Source organism: Chiloscyllium punctatum, chromosome 10, assembly GCF_047496795.1.
Source record: "Chiloscyllium punctatum isolate Juve2018m chromosome 10, sChiPun1.3, whole genome shotgun sequence".
Taxonomy (NCBI): domain Eukaryota; kingdom Metazoa; phylum Chordata; class Chondrichthyes; order Orectolobiformes; family Hemiscylliidae; genus Chiloscyllium; species Chiloscyllium punctatum.
The window spans coordinates 75,712,200-75,735,263 of NC_092748.1; the positions used below are offsets into that span (position 1 = coordinate 75,712,200).

Genomic DNA, 23,064 nt, shown 5'->3' on the forward strand with positions numbered 1-23,064 from the left:
AGGTTGTCATACAAGTTGTGGTTGAATAGCTTGTACTTTCTGGAGTTCAGAAGAATGAAGTGGGGGAAATCAGATTGATTGATACTAAAAGGAATTGGTAAGGTCGATATTGAACAGATATTCCCCTTTGAACAAGAGGGCATAGGTATAGTGAGAGAGGAGGTAGGTTCAATACTGAGATGAGGAAAACCTGTTTCTTAGAGGCTTTTGAATCTGTGGAACTCAATGCATCAGTTTGCAGTACAGGCAAAATCAAACAACAGATTCACGAAATAGATAGATTTCTGATGAAAAACAGGAAAAAGGGCTATGGGGAACAGGCAGGAAAGCAGAGTTGAGACCAGGACAAGATCAGCTACAATAATGTTAAATGGCGGAGTGGGCTCGAAGGGCTGAACTGCCTCCTCCCACTCCTAATTCCTACATTCCTATATTCCTAATCTAATTAGTCCCACTCCTCAGCTCTTTACACACATCCCCCTATTTTCAAATATTTATTCAATTCCATTTTTAAAGCTATTATTCAATTGTAATAAAAATCTTCATATTGTCCTTCGTTCTGTTCTCAGTTACCTGAAATTTATGTCCTATATTATTGAAGTTTCAGCATTTACAATGGTTTCACTTTGTTTAAAATATTGAAGTTGTTCAATAGCAAAGACAAAACTATCAAATCTCCTCAGTTTTCTTTGTTTTAAGGAGAAAGTTAACTAGCTTTACACTCCATTCATATACCTGAAATCTCTCATCCCTGGTAGTATTCCAGTACATTTTGCAGGTCATTCAATTAATTTATGTTTTTTGAAGTGTTGTAAACTGTGAGAAATATTCTGATACAATTCAAAAGAACAAAATAGGTAGGCTGAATACATAGGCATATGGCAAGTGGAATTAAATGCAACTAGGAGAAAGTGAGGACTGCAGATGCTGGAGATCAGAGCTGAAAAATGTGTTGCTGGAAAAGCGCAGCAGGTCAGGCAGTATCCAAGGAGCAGGAGAATCGACGTTTTGGGCTTACCCCAGATCATGGCAACATGACGCCTGGAGGAAGAGTGCCTCATCTTCCGCCTAGGAGCCCGCCAACCACAAGGGATGAATGCAGATTTCTCCAGCTTTCACATTTCCCCTCCCCCCACCTTGTCTCAGTCCCAACCCTTGGACTCAGCATCACCTTCTTGACCTGCAATCTTCTTCCCGACCTCTCCGCCCCCACCCCCTCTCCGGCCTATCACCCTCACCTTAACCTCCTTCCACCTATCGCATTCCCAACGTAATGATGAATCAAAAAAGGATCAATGACAACATAAAGTAAAATATTTCTCTGAAGTGATATTAGGATGTGGATTGCCCTACATGAACTTCTAAAGGAGCAGATTGAAGATGTGGCTATCAAAAGAAAGTCAATATGCACTTGAAGGAAAGAAAGTTGCTTGATTATTAGGAATGGAATTCGAGGAAAGTGGTATGGTCACGTTGAGTCAAATGACAAATGGCCTCCTTCCACGCTCTAACCATTCCGAAATGCCAGGTACCCAACAGTTTACAGCATCCTACTTGTGACTGCAGGAGGATGCAAAGTGGGCAGTCGCACAATTGAAAGTGAAACCAAGTTGAAAAGAGGAAAGATCAGTACTTGTAACAAATAACAAGGTGGCAGCCCACCATCATCTCAACGGCAAATAAGGATGGGCAATAAATGCTGACCCAGCCAGCAGCACCCACAACTCGTGAGTGAAGAAAAAAAACTTACTTTTCCATCAATGATACGGGCATATATTAAAATGTAGCTTCCTACATCAACAGTAAATAAGAGAAGCTTATGAATAAAGTGGAAAGAATGAATTTAGCACATTTCCCATGTGAAAAGGATAGTAAAAATTGGTTCTTCAATTGGGGGGAGGGGGGAAACCAAAGCAATAGTGTGAAAAGGCTGAAGCTGGTACAGTAGAGAAATGGAGCAAGCAAAAGAGTCAAGGCAAACAAGAGCTTGGAAGAGAATAAAGTAAGACAGACAAATTAAATTGCATTAATTCAATGCAAGAGGCCTGACAGGTAAGGCAGATGAATTAATGGCATGTTTGGGAACATGGGAATGGGTTATCATAGCTATTACAGAGATGTGGATCAGGGATGCACAGGACTGGCAGTTTAATGTTCCAGGGTACAGATGCTTCAAATGAATAGAAAAGGAGGCAAGAGAGGAAGGGGAGTGGTGTTTTTGGTTAAGGAGAACATTACAGCTGTATTTAGGCAGGATATTCCTGGGAGATTGTCCAATAAAGTCATATGGGTGGAACTTAAAAATAAGAAAGAGATCATCACCTTGTGATTGTATTATAGGCCCCCAAATAGTTAGCAGGAAATTGCAAAACAAATATGTAAGGAGATCTCAGATATCTTTAATAAGGGTTGTAATGGAAGAGGATTTTAACTTTATAAACATAGACTGAGACAGTCATGGTTAAAAGGGCTTGGATGGGGAGGAATTTGTTAAGTGTGTACAATAAAACTTACGTCATAGTGAGCAAGTTGTGGGAGGGGACTCTGAGGGATAGGATTTATATGTATTTGGAAATACAGGACTGATTAGGGATAGTCAGTATGGCTTTTTGCATGAAAAATCACATCTCACTAACTTGACTGAGATTTTAGAAGAAGTGACAAAGAAGATTAATAAAGTCAGAGCAGGAGACATTGTCTATATGGACTTCAGCAAAGCGTTCAACAAGATCCCTTATGCTAGACTAGTTAACAAGGTTAGATCACATGGGAACTGGGGGAGCTAGCCTTTTGGATACAAAATTGGTTTGAAGGTAAGAGACAGAGGGTGGTGGTGCAGGATTGTCTTTTGGACTGGAGGCCTGTGGCCAGTGCTGTGCCACAAGGGTCCATTGCTTTTTGCCATTTATATAAATGATTTCAATGTGAATATAGGAAGTATGGTTAGTAAGTTTGCAGATACAACAAAGTAGGTGGTGTTTTGAACAGTGAAAAAGACCTCAGAGCACAAAGGGATCTTGATCAGATGGCCAACGATTGGTAGATGGAATTTAATTTAGATAAATGTGAAGTGGTGCATTTGGTCAGACAAACCAGGACAGTTAATGGTAGGGCCCCAGGGAGTGTTGCTGACCAAAGAGACCTAGTGGTGCAGGTGCATAATTCCTTGAAAGTGGAGTCACAGGTAGACAGGGTGGTGAAGGAGGTGTTTGGCATGCTTGCCTTCATTGGTCAGAACATTGAGTATAGGGTTTAGGATGTCATGTTGTGGACATACAGGACACTGGGGAGGCCACGTTTGGAATACTATGTACAATTTTGATTGCCCTTCTACAGGAATGATGTTGTTAAACTTGAGAGGGTTCAAAAAAGATTTACAAGGATGTTGCTGGAACTGGAGGGTTTGAGCTATAGAGAGAGGCTGAATAGGAGCAGGCTTTCCCCCTGGACCACTGGAGACGGAGAGGTTGCCTTATCGAGGTTTATAAAATCATGAGGGGTATGGATAGGATAAATAGCCAATGTCTTTTTCCCAGGGTAGAGGAGTTCAAAACTAGAGGTTTATAGTGAGAGGGAAAATATTTAGAAAGGACTGGAGGGCTAATGTTTTCACGCAGAGGGTGATAGGCTTATGGAATGAGCTGCCAGGGGAAATGGCCGAGGCAGGTATAATTACAACATTTAAAAGGAATCTGGGTTGGTATATGAATAGGAAGGGTTTAGAAAGATTTGGGCTAAATGCTGGCAAATAGAACTATGTCAGATTGATATGTCTGTTTGGCCTAGATGAGTTGGACCAGAGGGTCTGTTTCTGTTCTATATAACTCGGACTCTATAACTGAAATTGCATTCAAAACTATTTTGTCGGTTTAAATGAATAACCACTTACTTTTACTGTGTACTTATAAACTTCATGTTTATCTTGGTACACGGAATAAAACATATCAGAAACATCAGTTTCACTATGTACTTTAAACAAGGAAACCACCTCAGAAAGAACAGGGCAGGATAGGCACTCTCAGGGTCAGCAACTCATCATCGTCTGACAGCCATATCCTTCCTAACTATGTACTAGCTGAAGCAGTTACTTCTCCTTCAGTGAAAAGCAAACTAAAAAGTAAGCAGAGGAAAATGATATTAGCGTTTGAAAACAAAAGAAGTTTCAGGGACAAAGGCAAATTGAAAATCTCCTGCAGAAGAGCATTTCTTTCACAGCAAAGAATCACAAAATCAGCAGCAACAGTCTCTTCATCAGCACTTCCTGTAAGCTGAGTTCACCAATAAAATTATACAAACATAGGAAATCAAGTTAAAGTGAAACTTCCAGTTTTTGAAAGTGGCATTTTGAGGGCTGGAATAATTTATTTAGCATAAAATAAAAATGTGTCTTATAAAAAGCAAGTGATACATTTTCCTAGTGCTTGGTTGCAGTAGATAAGGTTGACCATAATTTGGTTTATGTTTCTGCAGACATAACAAAGCTCAAAAAATGTAGTCATGAAAGGGATGATCTGAACGACAGAGACCTCAGCTGGATTCTAAATGTATTGCCAGGCATGGTCTGGTTGTGTAAAATTCGGATTCTATTGATTGGTCAAGTACTGCACCACAATTGTCACTGCCCACTGTATAACTTATTTTCTAGCTTTTGTCACAGCCATTCCTGTAGGGATTCCATATGATTCCCACACCAAGGGCGCAAATCATTTTGTTGGTTCCAAGCATCTGTTGAAGCACCAATAGATATTTGAAATAAAGGCCTGGATTTTCTTGATCTTTGCAAAAGTAGTGAATGAGCCCAAAAATTGGAAGTCCCACCCCCTACCATTTTCACAGAATAATGGTGTAAGAATGGGGTCTGGGCACTGTTTTCTTTGCACATGCAATTTGTGGGCGCAGCTACCCATAGGAATCAACATCAGCCTCCATTCTGGTGAGACTTCAGTGATCTGGGTGACTGATTGTCAAGTGCACATATTTGACCTGGTAGGAGTGGGTCTGAACGTTATGGGTTCATTTGGATAGCTTAGATACCTATTGGGCACGTACCCCTTTATAATTTGTAAAATGTGGCATAAAAAGTGAATAAACTCATTACCTAGTAAGCTCATTGGAGCTGTCAAAGATCTGTCAAAAAAGTGTCAAATGTGTCAAGACATTTAAAAATTCAGCCTTTTAAAACCTTTTTAAAAACATCTGGAGTGTTTAAAAGTCTACAATAGACACATTATCTTAATCTCATTAGACAAAGCTCATGATGTCTACCCCTGGTAATATTGGGTGAGTGGCATGGTAGGTCTAGGAGCAAACAGTGGTAGGTGTGGGTGTGAGCTAACACTTAGCATGGGGTACAGAGAGATATAGTTTGGCATGGATGCTACAAGGATTACAGTGGGTATAGGATCATGAGGTGGGGAGGGGATTGTGGGCTGGTAGAATGTCTTATGCTTTCCCTTTAAATTTTGGGCATGTCATAGTGTTGTACAGCCTGACTCCTGGGGAGCCGCGATACCTTCAAATGAAAATTCTGCTTCCCACTTTTCTTGTCAGCTGGACTTGCAGAGGCAGGAAATGACCTGACTTTCTTTTCCCAACCCAGACTCAAAAATACAGTCCGCTATCTGAGAGCATCACACTGCAGTGATGTCAACAACTAAGAATTGTTTTAAGAAAGCGATGGAAGAATAGGAGTGAGGGTAGGAAAGAACTTGAGAGTGTAGATACAGGAGAGATTAACTGACAAAAGTGATAATTGTACAAGTCAAAAGATAATAATAACGAGATAAATAAAGAGACAAACATTGATCTAGAATATGTATAAATGGCAACTACAGGATCATTTGCAAATGTTACTATGCTAATAAAAAATGGCAGCAATGGTTATGGTCTGACACATTGAGTTCAACGTTGAGTTCAGAAAGCTGGAACGTGCATAACCAAAAGATGAGGTGCTGCATCTGAAACGTATGTTGAACTTTATTGAAGCACTCTCTGAGACCTACCTTCCCCCCCCCACCCCCCCACCTCCCCCCCCAAACCCCACCCCCTCCCATTTATCTCTCAGCTCCCTAGCCCTCAAGCCTCATTCGGGCTTATGCCCGAAACGTTGATTCTCCTACTCCTTGGATGTTGCCTGACCTGTTGTACTTTTCCTGTACCACAATCTGATTTCCAGCATCTGCTGTCCTCTCTTTCGCCTATCTCTCTACACTGCGGATAGGAAACACCAAATCAGTTAACCACTTTGCAGTACACCGCCACTCACTCTGCAAATATGATCCATGAGCTTCTAGCCACTTGTTATTTTAATTTGCCGCACTTTTGGCCCTTTTGCCTTTGACCTCTTACACTGCTTCAATGAAGCTCAATTAAGTTTGAGGAACAACTACTCACTGTTTAACTAAACCCAGCCATCCAAACTAATACTGAAGGTAATTTGAGATTATATCACTGTTGGTATTGATTCTGTCATGTCCATGTACATGTATATTTCCTCTAGACTTTTGTTTTGTGCCTTTACTTGATCCATTTCTCTCTCACTTTTCATCGTAGGATAGTCACTTTAGCAATTAATCTCTCTTGCTTTGACACTTCCCTTTTTCATTCTTTCTTCTCTTCCCTTCTTTCTCTACCTAACTGCATGCTTAAAACTTGTTGTAAGTTAACTTTTACAGTTCAAATAAAAGGTCGTGAAAATTTAACTTTGCTCCACAAATGCTATCTGGCCTGTTGAGTATTTCTAATATGTTCTTCTATTAATTCAGATTTCCAGCGCTCTCCATATTTTGCTTTTCCACTAGTGCAAGTCAATCTTTTTTTAAAATATGGATATTCGATCTTTAGGAATCTAAGACATGTACGTCAAAACTATTGAGCAAGGAACACTTGATTACGAGCACTGCCAGCCACACCACACAACAAGGCAAGATCCCCAAAACCATGACCCAATTCTACAGAACAGCAAGACCCCTCCATTGAATGCAAAGTACAAAAACTAGCCACCCTTCTTTTCCAAGAGCCTTTAAAATTACCAATCTGGAGGGATTCCAAATGTTGCATTCTGCAACTTTCCATTAACTGTCCAAGCCAGAAATACCAAAGAAGTTGATAGGATGCAATTGGCATAAAGACCACGCCATAACATATGAACACAAGAAAAAGTGTTGGGAGAAATCAAACAGTCCATCCTCCCATTCCTTCCCATACAACCATGCCTCCCAAAGAGAGAAAAATACCTTAAACAAAAGGCAGTGGATACCGCATCTTTAAATTTTTTTTTAGGAAACATAGATAGATTGTTGATTACCAAGGAGATGAAAGATTATCAGGAATGCTGAGTTATGGTTAAAATCAGATCTTTCTGAATGTCAGAGCACATCTGACGGGCCGAGTGCCTACTTTTGTTCTTGTTCACATGTTCAAGAATGTAGGAAAGGAGTCTTGGGAATTCCCCTCCAAAAGGTGAACTCAAAAGTTCCAAGAAAAAACAATGAATGTAATCAATTGGCTGCAAATGGTGTAATAATATGAGGATGCAAAGGCTGCTATGCAAATATTATTATTGAGTTTCATTTACTTAATTCCAGGCACTGATTCCAACATCTTAGGAATCTGATCTATCCCAGCCACTGACCTGCAATTATACACACAACAATCCGAGAACAAGAATGTGAAAAATGAAATATGCACACAAAGACCAGCTACCTGTTAAAACAAAATAGTGCTGCCACATAATGAGAATACTTGAATTGGGTTGGGTTGACAAGAACCAGTTGGGAAGAAGATAGTCAGCCTTCATTTAATACATATAAATGGAATGGCTTCCAAAAACTCCACAAGGGGTATTCACCTCTGTGATTTCAGGAAAAAATGTCAAGAACTTTGGGCGATGAGATATATTGCATGGCTCACCATTCAAGCAGTCTGCTTCCCCAAAAGATAAGTCTACTTTCCATTTCCTAAGAAATGGTGACAAGTTAGAGAAGCAACTGTCAATGTCCGAATGGAAGAAAGCTTCTTAGTGTGGTTGCATCTCTCTCAAGACAGAAATATGTTACAAACAAAAACAGAAACTGCTGTAGAAACGCAGCAAGTTTGGCAGCATCTGTGGACAGAAAGTAGAATCAATGTTTTGGATCCAGTGACCTATTTTCAGAAATATTTATTTGCTGAAAATCTCATACTCAACCAACTTCACTGGAAGGCATTATGCCAATTGTCAACTTCTAAGTCCCAAGTTGGACATTAGGTGCTTACAGTGACAATTCTTGTCCCCTCAGTAACACCGGCAGGGTTGATGTTCACAGCAAGAGTCCTGCTGACAGGTCTAACTAAGCAAAATGAGACTGGGCTGAGGCAGATTTGGAGAAAGGGAGTGGAAGTACTGAGCTGACAGACTTCATCAGAAAACAAAATTTGTGTTTGCACAGGCCAACCAACAATGATTGACCATGGTACTGTCAGCAATTTAAATGATCAAGGCTAAACTCTGGTTAGCCTCTTAAACAAATATGGAAGAAAATAAATGCAACTGACGAACAAAAAACAGTAACAAAAGTAGGGCCTTTAACAGTAGAAATAAAAGCTTCTTACTGAGTGACAGAAAAATTCCATGTCAATTTATTTTGTATAGATATGATATCCATGTCCCACAGGTATGATACCTCAATTTTCAGTCACATTGTTTATTTTGGATGGCATAACATGCTTGCTATTTTAATAGCATATATGATACATCATGTAAGTAACAAACGGAAAATTGTATTCCCTTGCAGTACCATCAACCTTTGGAGAGACGCATTGATTGGGACACAGGTCACACAATGCAGGTCTATCTCTCTGAAAATGTTAGTTCATACATAGTCAGGGTTTACCAAACTGTACACTGCTGCTGACAATGCTGAAAAATATATTTTCTGACCTGGGTCCAGGTGTGTGAAAGTACCAATAACAAAATCCATCGTAGAGATAGCCAGCAAAGCTAAAAGCAACAGTTGAAATCGAATGATCCATTTGACTCCTGCTAGATTAATTCCCAGTAATCCCAGCAGCACAGCAATAGAAATTCCCCGAACAGCCCAGATGTCACTGAGATCCAACAAGTCAGCAATGGATTCTGCAAAGCCAGTGATATACATAGCACCTGCAACACACTGAAAGAGATCACAATTTTATTGTTGTCATCAAAAGCACATTTTATTAACATTGTATGCAGGCTTTGTGATGTCAATAATATGTTAATGAGAATCATATGCAATTCATCCTTAATTAAGCAGTACATTCTATTACTTTAAATGGCAATATATGAACATGAGTCGATGTTGTTATTAATGTGTGAACTAGAATGTCGAAAGTCAGGTGACTGGTTGGGCGTTACCTGGTGCAGTGAGTTCAATTTTAGGTTACTAAAGAAAGTAAAGGCCTTGGAACAAGTGCACAAAAGACTTACACAGCATAAATTATCAGGAACTTTTAATTTGTGGAGAGGCTGGGGATATCCTTCTTAGCATAGAGAAAATTTGATAGCTGCTCAAAAGCATGAATGCTTTTCATAACACTATATAAGGAGAAACTGTGGCCATATCCAGAGGTTAGAGCTTTGAATTGATTAGGAAAACAAAAGAGATAGCATAAGGAAATATCATTTTGCACAAGAGTTCATATGCATTATCTGAATATGCAGTGGAAGATGTTTTGATAACAACACAAAAGAAATGGATAAATACTTGAAGGAAAACACTTATTGAGCTTCAGGGAAGAGCAGGGGACTAGGATTAGAATTGAATAATGCTATAATGGAACTGAGTCCAAAGGTGTGGCGCTGCAAAAGTGCAGCAGGTCAGGCAGCATACAAGGAGCAGGAGAATCAATAGTTCATGCATAAGCCCTTCATCAGGAAGGACTAGATATGAGGACTAAGACAAGAAGAATATATCCTTAAAAAGTGTGAAGTTATCCACCTTGAAAGAAGGAACTAAAAATGCAGCGTATCGTTAAATGGATAGAAATTGGGAAGTATTAGTGTCCAAAAGATCCTGACAGTCATTATTCACATGTCACTGAAACTTAATAACGAAGCAAGAAATTTGGCATGTTTATCACAGGATGAGTTTATTATAGGAGAAAAGAAGTCTTGTGTCAGTGGTACCGAGACCACATCTGGAATACTGTGCGTAATTTTGCCTTAAGGAAGAATTTATTTTCAATAAAGGGAGTGCAGCAGAGATTCACTGGGCTGATTTCTGGGTTGGCAGAAATATTTGATGAGGAGAGAATGAGAAAACAGGACCTGTATTTATTGGTGTTTAGAGAGATGAGAGCTAATGTGTCTGAAACTTACAAAACTGAGCAAGGGGGATGGGTGAGGGGGAGGCAGTGGCAAGTGGCTAGAACCAAAGAACACAATCTCAGAATGATGACAAAATAGTTACAATTGAGACGAAGAGGCAGCACAGTCATCTATTATGTTCAAGTTGGGGATTAAAATATTTCTAGATATTAATACTATCACAAGATATGAGGACAGCATGGGAATAGAATAGAATATAGAATACAGACATTTGTTGTCACTTGCATTTTTTACAAAAAATGTATAGTGAACAGTATTTAAATCATCATGACCCAACACCGATATTAATAGCAGAAATCAGAGATAAGAAAAAATAATTTAAATTAAGACAAAGTCCACCTTAGTTAATTCCCTGTTCCTGAGTTTGGGAAAAGACAGTATTGTTGCAAGAATGCACACCGGATTGCTGGAATACTGGGCTGGAACACTGCACAGAAGCCACCATGGACCAATTTAAATGCTAATCCCGGGAAGGAAGACATCACAAAAGTTACCCAAAGGATTCCCAGGCTGCCCGATGCCAGGTCGAAACCACCTCAACACTAAAGCTGCAGATGGCATTGAGGTTGAAGACCAACATATCTAGAATGGTGGTGCACACCCTAGAGGCTGAATGGTTTACTCCTGCTTCCATGTTCCGAGGGGAACTTGTGAAATTGCGCTTGCTGGGAGCTGAAAGCTAATAGTGTGTTTCCATGATGTAACCTTTCTTTGATTCTATGGGTTGGTACCAATGGATAATGTATGTACTTTTACTTTTCGTATATGTATTTAGCACTGCAGCCTAGCTCTAAGTTCTCAGCTGCGGACATAAATCTCAGCTAGGTGTATACTATATGTTTCTTGCTAACATTGAATTGTTTACTTAATTTACTTAATAAAGGGCGAAGATGAAAATATCGAACATGTTTGTTTCTTTGATCTGTATAACATGGGATATTGACAAAAATATGAGTACTATACTAAGGTATTTTTGTTTTAAACAATAGTAAGCTTGGGCAAATACTAAGATCAAACTTTGTTAGGAAAGTAGCATCACGAGTACTGACTAAAGCAGTTTTTCTGCAAACAAACTTGTGGTTTAACAGTTGTTGAAGTTTCCAAGTCTGATTTGAAACCCGATATTAGGAGAAAATTTCTGTGTGAATAATCCTCTTGCATAAAGGACTCACCAGTAGTTGACTTTATGTAGTATTACTGGGAATTCAATAGCAAACCTGTGTAAATGATTAGATATCATCTACATTTGTACACTAATAAGATTGGGCCATCAGAGAGAGATAGAGAGGCAGTTTAACTAAAAGGCTGGCCGCAGTAATCTTTGTTTCAGATACTCAATTTTCATGTTGTGGCAAATTATATTTTTCCACTTGCTATTCTGCTCTTTTTTATTTCATTTTCTTAAATTTGGACTTTACTTTGATTCCTCCATTCCAACAATTTTCTACAAACCCACAAGCTGTTGAATCCAAACCCACAAGTGATCCAGAATGCTTCAGGTATTATCTCTAAATTCCAGACTAATCACTGCCATCATTTTGGAATATTGGGAACTGCTGAGAGGGGAAAGGTAGCAATCACCATTCCTGTAGAATTCAGTGGTCAAATGTAATGTCCATATTTTGTGCAGAAATGCTGCTAAATCTCAGAATTGAGATAAACAGAATTCTAAAGGATTGCTAAGAATCACAACCACGAAGTCTGAATTACCTGTCCAAATACATAGAGAAATCCAAAGGTTCCTCCAACTCGACCTCCCAGAACTGTAGAAAGCATGGCATACACTCCACCATTTCCGAGACTGCACCTCTCCCATACGCCAATCCCAGATAGCACTGTCACCAGAGCAACCAAGACAACCAGGGTCACCATAAACATTCCCAGTAGGATGCCAGTATTTCCCTAAAGTTTAAAAAACTATTGTAGTCAGTTATTTGACACTAATCGGAGATTTCATGATAAATTGAAGCATTCCTCAGCAACAGGTACATTTTGGCACAAAAATTACAATCGTGGTGGGAGATTCATTTTCCAGTTGTGATGAGACAAAAGAATACACATTGACATTTAGACAATTTTGACTCTGGAAATTCTTGTTCACGAGCCTCCTGTTTCGAAACAGAGCAGACTTGGGCAGGAATCCTCACAAGAGGGGAGATCAATGTTAAAACTATGCCTTCTTTTATAGCACTCAGTATGCTGCATTCCATGTTTAAATGTCCAGCACCAGAACTAGCATTTTTGGCAACTACTTTGAAAGGATAAGTACTTAAGGTAAGTCTAGAGGTAGGTCAGCAGGTGGGCGAGAGGTAGATTGTAAGGTAAATGATGAGTGTTCAGGGTAAGTAGAATGGTTGTGTCAGTTGGGGGTACAAGTTGTCGGGGGGGGGGGTGGGGGTGTAAAATTAGGAAGGAGTTGGAGTGCTAAGAAAAGGGGTGGGGGAAATTTGGATTTGGGTTATGGATACTGTGCCAGAGTGGTGTTAGATCCAGCAAGGGGAATTTGGTGGTGATGGGCTTGGGGGTTTTGGCTAGGAGGCAGTGTGGTTTGGTGAGATGGAGGGTCAGTGATGAGTTTGTGGTTCAGTTTAGTAGTTACTCAAGTGTTTAAGTTGATTTTTCATCCTTAGCTTTCCTGGATAACAATTTAAACTGAATCAGAATTTTTATAATCCCCCAACTTTAATGGGAATTTTTCAGAAGATTCTAGACATGGGGTAATTGTCAATGGAATTTAATTTTTTTTTAAACAATTCCCTCAGTGAACTGATTCAGAATATCTGCATGATCTCACACTCAACTCCAGTCTGTACTATTCTGCGTGCTATTGTACACTATTCTAATTCTGTACCATTAACTTGATTAAAATCACATGAACTCTCCAACAAAACTACTGGAAATTTAGTAAATTTAGTCATGGTAGTGCCTTTCTTTAGATGTAGATTCATTGACCTGCAGGCAAATAATTCTCCTTAAACACAACAAGGAAAATATAATCCATTAGTCAGCTTGTATTGGTACCGAAAGGAAGTTAGCAAGTATGAAAGTGAAGGTGACTTACTTATACAGATCAGCCATCTAATTGAATGATGGTACAGGATTGAGGGGTTGAATGGCCCATTTCCTGTGTTTCTAACGTACATAGGCTTATGAGCACTATAGCCAGAAATAAAAGGTATTGATTCCTATTTTGACAAATGTAGAAAATGTCCATGATAATAATTGTAGGGAGAATAATATTTATAGTCCATTGTAACTTGATTCCTTACATTTTGACAACAGGTCAAGTGATGTTAAATATTGGCTGTGAAGAAACATGTCACCAAACAGCAGCCTTCTTTTTAAAAGAAAATTGCCATTCGTAACATTTTCCTATGGTGTTGCAGTCTAAATGGAATGTGAACAATAGCACTTGATTGGAAAGACAATCAGTTAAGTGCACTGTATCGAAAACATGTTGAAAAACTGGTTATTTCTAGTAAAAAGAAAAGGGGATGTTTCGTTTCAACCAAGGTCAGACCAGTCTTTGTTAAGTTTTCACAAAACGCTGTACAAAACATTGTGGATCAAGTAAAATCTATAACGTTAGAAACTGAATTAAGTATGAACACCAAAAATACTAAAATAATTGTACATTGGAAGAAACTAGAATGAAAACTGAAGTGGGTGGTATCACACTGAAGCAATTAACAGAAAATGGCACATGATGCAGAATTTAAAAAGAGGTCAGAGATAGCCAGAAGTAAATTTGTGAAGATTGAGTACGTACGAACAACAAAAGAGCCCAAGCTTGTAACAATGAAAAAGAAAACACATGCTACATGTTTTCCAATCCCCAGTTTGCCTCAGAAACCTCAATAATAAGTAAAAATCAAAGGAAGAAAAATAGAGCCCTTTGAAATAAGCATGCAAAAATTGCATTTAGACCACTAAAAATGTTCAAAATTGACAGAGCAAAAAAAATTAAAAAGGTGATAAAGGTTAAAACAGTCAATATTTCAAGCGTTCGATCAGCTTCTGGGGTCTCTTGTGGATAGCAGCAAAGACAAGGGTCAATCTTGACACACTTGGATGATAGGTGTCAAAGTGAGAATGTGTGAAAATGGTGCAAGACATGCAAGATGATTGCAAATCTGATACAAATAGCTAACAGCAGCAACAACAGCAAACTATACTTGGAACACCTCCAGCAGTTCTGGTCACTATATTATAGAATGATATTGAGGCATGAGAGAGGATGCACCAAAAAAAAGATTTACAAGGATGATATCAGAACAGTGAGTCGACATATACTAGAAAACAAACAGACTAAATATCTTGTGTAAAAGAAAAGGCTGAATGATGACTTAGTTCAGATCTTTCAAATTATGAAAGGTTATGATAGAATGTTTCCATTGGTGGGCAAGAGTAAAACGAGAGGATATCAATACGAGAGAGTGTTACAACCAAGATAGGAAAGGGACAACAATAAAGATTTTAGGGGAAGGGAGCCTTCATCTCAGCAGCCCACTTTACTTTCAAAGAAAAAAAAAGAGAAGGGTAAGTTTGTTTCCCTTCTGTCCTGTGCCAGTCTTCCTGTTAGTTTAAAATCTAACCCAAGGGTTAGGTCACGTGACTTCTGTCTTAGCGTTTCATAGACTCTGCATCTCCCAAAAACCAGTTACAACTGCAACATTTTAGCAACTGACAGTCATAGAGATGTACAGCATGGAAACAGACCCTTCGGTCCAACCTGTTCAACCTACCAACACCCAGCCCATATCCCTCCAAACCTTTCCTTTTCATATACCCATCCAAATGCCTCTTAAATGTTGTAACTGTACCAGCCTTCACCACTTCCTCTGGCAGCTCATTCCGTACCTGTTTTGCTGTGAAAAGTTTGATCAAAATTCCACTACATCTCTATGTGATATCATAAATTAACTGTTAGATGCAAATAGCCACCAATCATCAACGGGGAATTCGGAAGAAACATCTTTAACCCAAGGGTGAGAGACTGTGAAATACTCTAGCACAGCGGATTGCAGAAACTAGGAGCAGGAGTAGGCCATTCATCCCAATGAATCTGTTGTGCCATTCAAAAGATCATGGCTAATCCTCTTTCCCCCGATACTGCTCAATGCCTTTAAAATCTATACATTTATCTATTTTTTCTTGACTATATTCTCACAGCCCCTTCAGCATTCTGTGATAGAGAATGCCACAGGTTTACTGCCACCTGACTAAAGAAAGTTTCCTTATCTCAGAACTTATATTCTAAGGTTGTGTCCCCTGGTTCTAGCCTCTCTTAACCAGGGAAAAAATGCTCCCTTCGATGTAATATCCATTTAATATTTTATAAATTCCTACTTTGGAAACAGAATCAGTCTGACTCAAGATTGGGATACAGACAGACTTTAACCTCACACCTTTAATGCACTGTCTGACTGGAGATGTCACTTTTTCTTTATAAAACCTCAAGTTATCTCGAGAATGTGACTTAAAAGAAGTTCTGGGATTTACATATTAATGTACCAAAACCCGCAAACCACTCTAAAAGATGAAAAACTTAACAGCAATCTAGGTTTGTTCAATATATCATTTCAGTTGCATGACACTAATCTTTTGCGATATATTCTGTGTCTTATGATCCTCTTCCAATAGTGCTTCAAAAGCTAATGCTTCCAAATAAACCAGTTGGACTATAACATGGTGTTGTGCGATTTTTAAATTTGTCCCCCTTCAATTGGTCAGTCCAGTTCTGTTAAAATTTGATATGTTCCAACCAATTGCATTCCCCTTCATCCTTCTGAACCAGTGAATTCAGGCCCAGCCAAACCAATCTGGTCAGATGGGACAGTTCTGCTATCCCTAAAATCAGCCAAATAAATCTTTGCTGCACTCCCTCCATGGCAAATACATCATCTCTTAGGAAGGGAGGCCAAAACTGCTCACAATATTCCGACTATGGTCTCACTAAGGCCCTGTCGTTAAGGCAAATAGAGCTGATGCATTTACAGGAATAGAGGGCCATGCTAATACAGGAAGATGAGAAAGGTTGGTAGAAGACTTGAGTAAAGCATCATTTTTAGGAAGTGGATTGTTTCTGTAAAGTACATTCTAAGTTAGCTCTTGCCTATCTCTATCATTTCATCTTTTCAAAGACTTTTGGATTTCTTTTGTCATCTTACAGTTTGCATAATAACCCAGAAACCATGGAAAACCTTCAGTGTTCATGGCGTAATATCGTTCATTACTGGGATAATCTCAGGTAATCACTGGAATACAGAAAAATGAGAAATGACTTTATGGAAACATACGACATTCAGAGGGGACTGACATGGTAAATGCTGAAAGACTGTTTATCCTTGCGAAAGGGTATAGGACCAGAAGGAAAAATCTCAGAATAAAGGTTTGCATATTTTAGACAGGTGAATTTTCTTTCTGGTTGGGACAATTGCCCACTCTTAGCTGCCCTTGAGGAGGTGGGGGTGAACTGCCTTCTTGAAATCCTGCAGTCTCTATGCTGTAGGTAGACCCATGATATTGTTAGGGAGACAGTACCAAGATTTTGACCTAGTGACACAAAAGAAACGGCAACATATTTCCAAGTCTGGATAGTGAGTGGCTTGAAAGGGAATTTGCAGGTGGCAATGTTCCAACGTATCCAATGGCTTTTGTCCACATGTAGCAAAATAGGAAGGAATCTTCATTTTCTGTCAGGTGATGAAACACCCAAGCTGACTCCTCAAAGGGAGATATTTATCTTCTTCACCTATGGCTGTTCAGAGGGCAACAATCAGCTCTTTCTGAAATAAAATGTCTGGGGTAGATGTCCCACATAGTGAGAGCTGCCAGGCAATCAGAAGTCTGCCAGTCTCACTTTTGGTGACATCACAGAGTGGCTGTGGCTGATGCCAGAAGAACAACCAAGGTTGTGACTACAGGGTGTCAGATGAGGATGTTCTGCAGTTAGGGGTCAGAGGCAGCGGAGACAGGGAGATGAGAAACAAGACAGAACAGTGGCCCTCAATTGCCACTTCACTGCTCTATAACCAGTCCCTTCGTTGTGCACAAAGTAGTAACAATAGAGGGACTCCTATTCCCAAAACAGAGGTAAGCTGCAATGGTTTTCCAGTCAGTTGGACCATCTCTATTTTTCCCACCTGGAGCTGAGAACAATTGAGGCTCAGGCAGCAATATGTAATTAATTGACCACTTAAGGGCCTCAATTCTCAGTAGGTAAATTAGGTCGAGCTTGGACCTTTCTGAAAAGACTTAATTTAGGTGGAAGTGGGAAGGCAATAGGGTTTTGGAGTGCCGCCCCAGCTGATTGCACTGCCTTCCCAACTCCAGATGACTGCTTTGAGACCAGAAGTTTCCTCTCTTAGTTTTTGCACAGAGCTTTGACAAATATAGATCAAATCAAACACAAATGAGATTTATAATCCAACTCTTAGCCTACATGAGTTGCTTTTTATAAAAATAAACCAATGTTTCCCCAAAAACTAGAAACCCAGCTGGTGTCAGAGATGTAATAAAATGTATCCTAATAAGCATATAATAATTCAGGACTTCATCTTTAGCATCATGTCACAGAAATTTGGGTTCATAAATCAAAACCATAGGTAACAGAACCTAGATTTACAAACAATTTTTAATATTTATTGCATTTTGAAAATGCTAATGTTCAACTGAACAATAGAAAAGATGTGACATTAGATTAATGCATAACAAAGAACTATTGTCAATCATATCAGAATTATGCATAGATACAATAACATTAAAAAAGAAAGCAAACATGTATAATTCCAAGATTATTGAAGACATAGACTTTCACCCTTCATACAATAGGTGAGAATCAAGCATTCATTTATCTTGCCCTTTTGTTAAAAATCACGAGGAAAAGTAACTGGATACTGGATGTAAACATGCACCATCCAATCCATCATTATATTGTAGGGAAAGAAGTTAATTATAGGAATATGTATAAGAGTTCAAGTTACACCAACATAAGACCATAAGAAATAGAATAGAATGATCTTTATTAGCAAGAGGAGTAGGACATTTGGGTACGCTCCATTATTCAAAAAGATCATGGCTGATCTGACAATCCTCATGATGACTTTTCTGCATTTCCCCTTGACCTCTGATTCCCCTACTATTCAAGAGTCTACCTCAGCCTTAAATATACAGATGGACTCTACCCACACATCTCTCTGAGGCAAGGAGTTTCAAAAACTCTCAACCTTCTCAGAGAAGAAACTCCTCTCATCTCGGTCTTAAAGTGGTGCCCCTTTATTCTGAGAATATACCCTCCGTTCTTGGACCTTTTTGTTTGCCAGATGCTTTAAATATTTTAAATCTCATATGGATAAAACAAAAAGTACTAAATGAATTTTAGCAAGTAACTTAAGTGAATAAAATCATGTTTATGAAAGCCATTTGCAACTTCATGCAAAACAAACTAAACTTTAGTAAAATAGTCTAAAACTTTGATACTAATAAAATGAGTCAGCCTCAAATTATCAAAATTCAAACAAACTACTCAACTGTTTCTTTGTCAAAAAACTTATACATAATAAGCTTCTGTCAGTAACTTTTTAATTACATTGATGTTTCTATTTCTTCTCTTGTTTTTTTTATACTGTTGTTACAAACTTTTAAGAAATGCAACATTAGTACACATAAGAATTTTATACAAACAGATTAAATCATCCTCTATCTGGAAAATTAAAACCCCTTGATTCAAAATTCAGCTTTTCCAAGTCACCATAGCTGTAACAGCTGTAGAAGCTAAGTACAGACTTACCACAAGCCATCCAGTCCGCAGGAAGAGAACCACTCCAAAGATATTAATCATACAAGTCGTAAATACTCCATCCCATGTTCCAAATAGCACTGGTTCCCAGACAAATATCTTAACTTTCCACCAGGGCTTAACATGGGACTGGGATACCTGTTTGGTGTATTAACATCATTTTACAATTAAATCCTAGTACAACATTCTAAAAGACAAAGGATTTGGGCAGAAATCAAGTTAAGCTTGGCAGCTATTTTCATCCCAAAAGCCTTTGTAAATCAGATCAATCAATTAACATGTTGCAATATAAATCAGGTTTATGAAGGAAGCAGGGATTTGCATGTCTAACTTTCTAAACTGACTTTAAGGTTTCATAGTTATCTTTCTTTAAATATACTCGTATATAATGCCCATCGTGGATAGAAAGTGGAATCAACCACGAATCAGCTCAGTAGCTGTCAACATGTGGAAGGTTTTTAGAGCAGATTCTTCTGAATGACAGTTTAGAAAATAGTTTATAATATTGAGGACAAAAATATTAAATACAATTTAGTTTTGAAATCTCTCTCATGCCCTAAGAGACCACTGACCATGGACTTCCAGTGGACTGGTCCACAATTATGCTTAGTCAGGAGCTTACCATTGCTTCTTGTAGCTTTGCTGACTAGGAAACTCTCCCAGTTTTGCTGCCTGCCATCAGGCAGACCGGAAGGAGTTCCAGTCTGATAACTAACTTCTTTGGTCCGGGTGGCACAGTAGTTCAGTGGGGTGGCACGGTGGCTCAGTAGCTTGCACTGCTGCCTCACTATACCAAGGACCAGGGTTCGATTCCACTCTCAGGCAATTGTCTGTGTGGAGTTTGTACACCCTGTGTCTGAGTTCCCTCTGGGTGGTCTGGTTTCCTCCCACAGTTCAAAAATGTGGACATGCTAAATTACCCATGGTGTCCATGGATAAGCAGGCTAGGTGGATTAATTATGGGAACTACAGGGTTACAGGGATAGGGTTGGGGCTTAGGTCTTGGTGGGATGCTCTTCAGAGGATTGGTGACGACTTGATGAGTTGAATGGCCTGCTTCCACTCTGTAGGGATTCTATGTTTCTATATTCTGAACATATCTTCCATGGACAACAAATATACTGAAGTAAATCATGAACTTGAAGCTTTTAGCACAAAAAGTAGGAATGCTACAACTGTACCACAAGACCTCCACTTTAAAATCTAATCATCTAAATTAGTCATAATGTAGTCACAATGACATGGTTGAACTAACATCAAACTGCATTAAACATCTGTTACCCTCAAGGCATGTACTTTAGTCTACTTTTGTTCAAAGAAAATTTTCAATAGATATATATTCACATGAATTATTATGCAGTATTTCACTTTACACAAAAAAAAGCTGTACTTATGCTTGTAATTCCATACACAGTTGCAATTTTAAAGACCCAACATGCCAACATTTCCTGTACTTACAACCAGCTGATTTAGACTGTCCTGCATAGTGTTCCGACTTAAATATAAATCAACTTGTGAACAGACTCCAGAACTGAAACCATTTGCAACCCGGAGACTGCTCCGTAAATTATGGGAACGATCAAAGCCTTTTTAGCTATATCTTAAATTATAACCTGAATTTAAATGTTCTATTTTCAGTTCATTCTAAGAAAACCCACTGTTAACAATATTTTCTGAAAACAATGAGCAATGTAAATTATGACTGTGAACTATAAAAATTACTTGGATAATGTATGGAAATAGTTTGGATCAGGCCCTTGCTTCGACATAGTGAACCATCAAAAAGGTTAAATGGTATTACCTCTTGTTTTCTGATCGATCTCATGGCTAATCTTTTGAGTCTATCCCAGCAAGTGAGGATTTATGCAGAGAGTAAATTACTAAATTTTCCAATGCCTGTATTGCTCATAGTAATTGGGCCTAAATGTGTACTGTATTTACTTTAAAAAAAATACAAATAACTCTAAGGAAAAATGTACTCAAAAAAGGTTACCCCATAGACAGTAACTACAGAAATCTGTTGGTCAAACTTACCTGTGCAGCTTCATGGAAAAGTTCCTGCGCACATCCAGTACTTTTAGATTCACAGGAACCATTTAGTAGTAATACTGCTTTATTTGTTTCACCTGAATTCCGTTTCAGATTCCAGCCTTCTTCCATTCTGTGGAAATACCGCAGAATCCAGCCAAATAGTAGAGGGTTATACGTGTCAACGCCTAGATTTGATCAAAGTGTCTTTTGTTTCATTGAAAAGAGGCCACTTCATTCTTTACTCTAAATTTAAAAAGAAACAAATCTTTAGAAATTTAATCCATTGTTGTATTTTCTTCAATTAAGAACTTGCTTCCAAAAATTTCTTACTGCCGCTAATATGTTTTGTAAGCTGGGGTTCCACTTGACATGTTAACCTGCTCACACATTGCAGAAAACCTACAAACTGTGATTTACATAGAGAATATGCTTCTCACGGACGATGAGATTGTCAGCTCCCTGATAAAGGGCTTATGCCTGAAATGTCAATTCTTCTGTTCCTCAGATGTGGCCTGACCTGCTGTGCTTTTCCAGCACCACACTCTCGACTCTGATCTTCAGCATCTGCAGTCCTGACTTTCTTCTTGTCACCAAACAGGCAAACATCTAAATCCTGCACAAATGATTGGCTAATTAATCTATTTTAGTGCTTTTAATTAAGGAATTAAGAATACAATGAATTTTTAAAAAGGCCCTCTTGTAGGTCAGCAGTCGTATCCCTACCCCTGAAGCAAGAGTCCCAGGTTCAATTCCCACCTGCTCCAGAGAGAGTAATGACATCTCTGAACAGGTTGATTAAGAATATGGGTATGAGAAAAACAGAGGGCTCCTGTGGTGCGGTGGTAATGTTAGGAGATCCCAGTTCAAGCTCCCCCTGCTCAACAAGTCTGTGATAACATCTCTGAACAGCTTGATTAGAAAATATATAACCATGAGAGAATCTGTTTTTTTTCTGAAAAGTACACAAGATTTCATTCAACTAAATAAGTCTTAACAACTCATCCAAAAGGCAGTGAGTCTAATAATTATGTACTGCAATGCCAGTTTACATTTTGCATCATGGAATGAGGCATGAACCCATAATGTTCTGATCCCAATGTGACAATGCAACCAACTGAATCAGATTGAAACGATAAATATTACATTTAAAGACATTTTCCTCTTCAAAGCATTAACCTTTAAATGCCATTGAGTATAACCAATTTGAAAACATTTTTTTTACTTTAAATTAATTACCTGCACAGTTTATGATGTACTGTTCTCACCCACCAGAGAAAATTGTATCCCTCTACAGAGCTTATGATATGATTAAACTGTTGCAAGCATATCAAGATGCTAATAAAATTCTAAAGCATAATCAAAAAGCTGGGGGACAAATTCTGTTCATCACACAGAAATATCTTTGAGATGTATAAGCTATAATGAGTTTATTACTTGTAAACTAATTTATAATTACCTATTGATTAACATATATTAAAGATTGCAGGGCAGATAATTTGCGGTGACTCAGAATGTGGGAACTTCTGGATGCTGTGTTCTGAGGTAAACACATCTGCAGTAAGTGCTTGTGATCGCAAGAATTTTGGTTCAGAATTTTTGAGCTGGAGACCAAGCTACAGACAATGTGGTACATCAGGGAGGGGGAAAATTACCACCTACTATTGTAAGTGGTGGTCACCCTCTTTGGATTCTGTTTTCGGTAGTGGTCAGGGACAGGAGAGTATGGTTACAAGTGAAGTAGGTAAGGAGACCCAGAGGGCAGGGCACAACTGCCCCAGCTTTTGCAATTGTCTCACAGGTTCGAGGTATTCTCTGTTTGTTTTGGATGACAGTGAGGGCTGCAGAGGCAATAAAGGTAACAGGCCATGAGACTGTAATCCCAGAA

The 23,064-nt window shown here is 38.8% G+C and overlaps 1 protein-coding gene across 6 annotated transcripts in view; it reads right to left on the minus strand.

The window, feature by feature from the left end:
* Positions 1 to 23,064, minus strand: part of slc12a8 (solute carrier family 12 member 8) — a 148,250-nt gene that overhangs the window by 97,967 nt on the left and 27,219 nt on the right. For 5 of the 6 annotated variants that reach the window (XM_072579578.1, XM_072579577.1, XM_072579576.1 and 2 more), the window contains 4 exons: positions 21,183 to 21,422; positions 19,140 to 19,286; positions 12,059 to 12,250; positions 8,921 to 9,152 (listed from right to left, as the gene is read on the minus strand). In XM_072579578.1, the coding sequence (XP_072435679.1) occupies positions 8,921 to 9,152; positions 12,059 to 12,250; positions 19,140 to 19,286; positions 21,183 to 21,308 (697 nt within the window). In that variant the 5' untranslated portion in view covers positions 21,309 to 21,422. Of the gene's footprint in view, positions 1 to 8,920; positions 9,153 to 12,058; positions 12,251 to 19,139; positions 19,287 to 21,182; positions 21,423 to 23,064 lie in introns of those variants that run through there. The other variant, XM_072579579.1, reaches the window with a different exon arrangement.